Source organism: Lygodium microphyllum, chromosome 10 (assembly GCF_053477565.2).
Source record: "Lygodium microphyllum isolate KBCC chromosome 10, Lygodium_microphyllum_v1.1.10, whole genome shotgun sequence".
Classification (NCBI taxonomy): domain Eukaryota; kingdom Viridiplantae; phylum Streptophyta; class Polypodiopsida; order Schizaeales; family Lygodiaceae; genus Lygodium; species Lygodium microphyllum.
Genome location: NC_141144.1, coordinates 78,542,239 through 78,545,476, shown reverse-complemented (window position 1 = coordinate 78,545,476; position 3,238 = coordinate 78,542,239). Strand labels below are relative to the sequence as shown.

General features: G+C 44.5%; 1 protein-coding gene across 1 annotated transcript; it reads right to left on the bottom strand.

Annotated features, from left to right (window-relative positions):
* Nucleotides 1-249: 249 nt before the first annotated feature.
* LOC148030201 (ribulose bisphosphate carboxylase small subunit, chloroplastic 2-like) lies at nt 250-1,532 on the bottom strand. The gene is made up of 3 exons (XM_087686467.1): nt 1,289-1,532; nt 938-1,069; nt 250-765 (listed from the first exon to the last, which is right to left on the bottom strand). The coding sequence occupies exons 1-3, from the start codon at nt 1,457-1,459 to the stop codon at nt 544-546; spliced, it is 525 nt and encodes a 174-aa protein (XP_087542593.1). The 5' UTR covers nt 1,460-1,532; the 3' UTR covers nt 250-543.
* Between the last annotated feature and the right edge of the window lie 1,706 nt (nt 1,533-3,238).

Below are 3,238 nucleotides of genomic sequence, written 5' to 3'. Positions count from 1 at the left end.
ATTCCTATTCTGGATGCAGTTAGCACAACCAGATAGAGTTTTTAGATAGAGTTTTCTGGGATGCACTTCACAGGCTAATTGGGGCCTGTGGGAAAGCCGTCTAACATGGAACTTATTCACGGCGTTGGCGTTACTTGTTCCTCCTTCGGCAATGATGGTAGCTTAGAGGTGAAGGGGCACAACGACGTAATAAACATCAACGACTTGGAGAAGTGGAATCGAAAATTGAGAGTCATTAGTAACTAGAAATTACGTCAAAGTTTGCAATTTTCATTCATGTAAACGCATCTAGTACCAACGACAAGAGGAAGGAAGATCGAAGAAGAAAGGAAGGGAGATTTTGAGGACTCCGGGAGCAAGAGCGGCGAGGTCGTGGAGCAGCATGAATTATGATTGACATATCCTCCAAAAATTTATGGGGAAAGTGCTTTATGGGGGGATGGATGTATGCGATGAGAAGATGCTGGAGACAAGGATCCATGCCTCGATGAGATATTGATCTGGCGACGACGGATGGATGGATGGATGGATGTGCGACGATGATCAGGGCTTGTGGACGAGGAAGCCGCTGACCTGGACCTGGCGCTTGCGGTCGAAGCCCAGCACGCGGATGAAGGCCTTGGGGTAGGCCTTGCGGCACTCCTGGATCTCGTTCAGCACCAGCGACGCGTCCGTGCACCCGAACATCGGCAGCTTCCACATCGTCCAGTACCGCCCGTCGTAGTACCCGCTCCCGTGGAAGTGCTCCCGGTACACGCTCCCCATCTGTTATTATACATATAATGAATATCGATGCAATCACCGCCACATGGAGAGACACAACCATCTACACACTTCTTCTTGTCACTGCCGGATTAGTTCTATGAACCCAGCAAGTGCACATCATTTCTCAACTCTGATATATTATGCATTCTTTTTAGCTTAGTTTTTCACGTACGTTGGAGAATTCCAGGCACGGGATCCAGCCCTTCTTGGTGATGTAGTCCACCTGCTTCGCCACCTGGTCAGTGCTCAGTGCTGGCAGGTATGACAGCGTCTCGTATTTCTTGTTGTCGTACGGGGTCCACACCTGCCAGTCATACATATATATATTAACCTCCCATTACATGATCACTAATCCATTGACGCAGTCATTAATGTTAGATCACTCCATCCATTAATCCAATCAGCTGATCATCGCAAATGCAAGCAGAAATCCGAGATACAGAGAGAGAGAGAGAGAAAGAGAGAGAGAGAGAGAGAGAAGTAGTGAGAGAGAGAGCTCTCCATCCATCCCATCCATGCTCACCAGCATGCAGTGCAGCCGGCTACCGTTCGACACAGCTCCCTTGGACGCCAGCGACGCCACCTGCTGCCCAGAGAACGGGGCTGACCCATTCGTGCTCTTGAGGCCTGAGAAGGAGGCCAGCTCCCTGCTTGACGTAATCGCAGTGGAAGAGGCAGTTGCCATTGCGGCCATTATACACGATGGCGCAGACGACGATCTTCCTCTCTCTTGAGCACCTTCTTCCTACTCCCGTAAACTGCGCGATGGCCCCCGTTTTATATTGCGACAGCCAGGGACGCTCACCACACGCTCCCCTATCTCATTCTATCCTTCGTCCGCGACTCCGCAGGCCGATTTGCCTTTCTTTTTCCCTCCTAAAATGGGGCATACGGTATACCATTATCCGAACTGGATTAACGGAATCCACGACTGGAAAGTCTTATTTCTTTGGGATGAGTAGACCCTGCCGAGCTGTTCCCGCCTGGGTTTTTTGAAAGCTTTCTACGAAAACCGCAAACCCTTCCATGTCACATGGGGATTCCCCGTTTTCCCCCAAAACAACCCTGTTTTTTGGGAAACACTTTGCCCTCGATGTTTTCACCCAAAAGCTTCATCTATTTTTGGATGGACATAAGTGGTTGTTTCAAAGGTTTGCCTCACACAGTTATCCCTCTCTCCCCACAAACCACTCATGAGGTCTCATTCTCTGCCTTTTGGGAAACACTTTGCCCTCGATGTTTTCACCCAAAAGCTTCATCTATTTTTGGATGGACATAAGTGGTTGTTTCAAAGGTTTGCCTCACACAGTTATCTCTCTCTCCCCACAAACCACTCATGAGGTCTCACTCTCTGCCTTTTTAGCTAACAAATGGCAAGTGAATTTGCATGTATAGGAAACAAAATCAAATTTTCATTAATATTTTTCTGTATAGGGGGGTCTAAGGAGTTATTTCTTGATTTCCAAAAGGCACTTCATGTTATCTTCATCAAAGGTGCATTTGTAGTTTCTTATCTTCATTCATTGCTCCTTGCCTTATTAGATGTAGCAACAACCTTAACCTTCTTGCTAGAAGCCTAAGTCAAAAGTTCCCAAATAAGTCTAATTTATTGTCCATGGAATACAGGTGCCCTTATAGATTGGGCCAAAGGGTGGTTGAGCTCACTTTGGATGGCACAATCATAAGGTCAATACACCATAAGCATATCTACTTTTTTCTTTACAAACACATCTTATTAATCATGGGATTAGAGTAGAGAGATCACATATCTTTGTTAATGTTGGTACACCTGGCAAAGCACCTATTAGAAAATTGGGATTTTTCTTTCGGTTCTCTCATGAATAACTTGTCCCCAAGGTATGTTGGTTTTGCATCCTCTCTATAAGTAAAATTTATCAACCTAGGTTTAAGTTTTTGAGTTCTCAAATTGATATTATGATTGTGTAGTTTGAGCCAAAGGTAGACCAATGATGATTGGATTGCTTGAGTGACATGTCATATTGAATTCTATGTTTGTTACAAAGTCTCTTAATGTTACTTCTATAGGATGAGTTTTGTATCTAACATGACCTAAACCAAGAGGTTGGTGATCTACGACTTCTATAGGAATTGAGCTAGATTTCTTCACAATTATTATACCATGCTACCTAGAAAACTTCTAATGCATAAAATATATAGAGGGTTTACAATTCAAAAGTGCTTTAACATCTAGTTATCAATGTGACTGAGATAACATCAAACTTGAGGTAGCCTTGGTAGGCAAGGAGGGGCATTCCAAGAGTTCTTGATTTTCATCCAAATGCATGGCCCCTATTGTGGTTGGGTATCCATGTTTCTTGGAAATGAGGACACAATAGAGCTTCATACTTATAGCCAGGTTACAACTTCTTATTAGGACAATGTTGAGTAATTTGGTAGGTCCTCCACAACACAAACATAATCCTTAAGAGCATCATCCTTGCTTTTCTTGAGT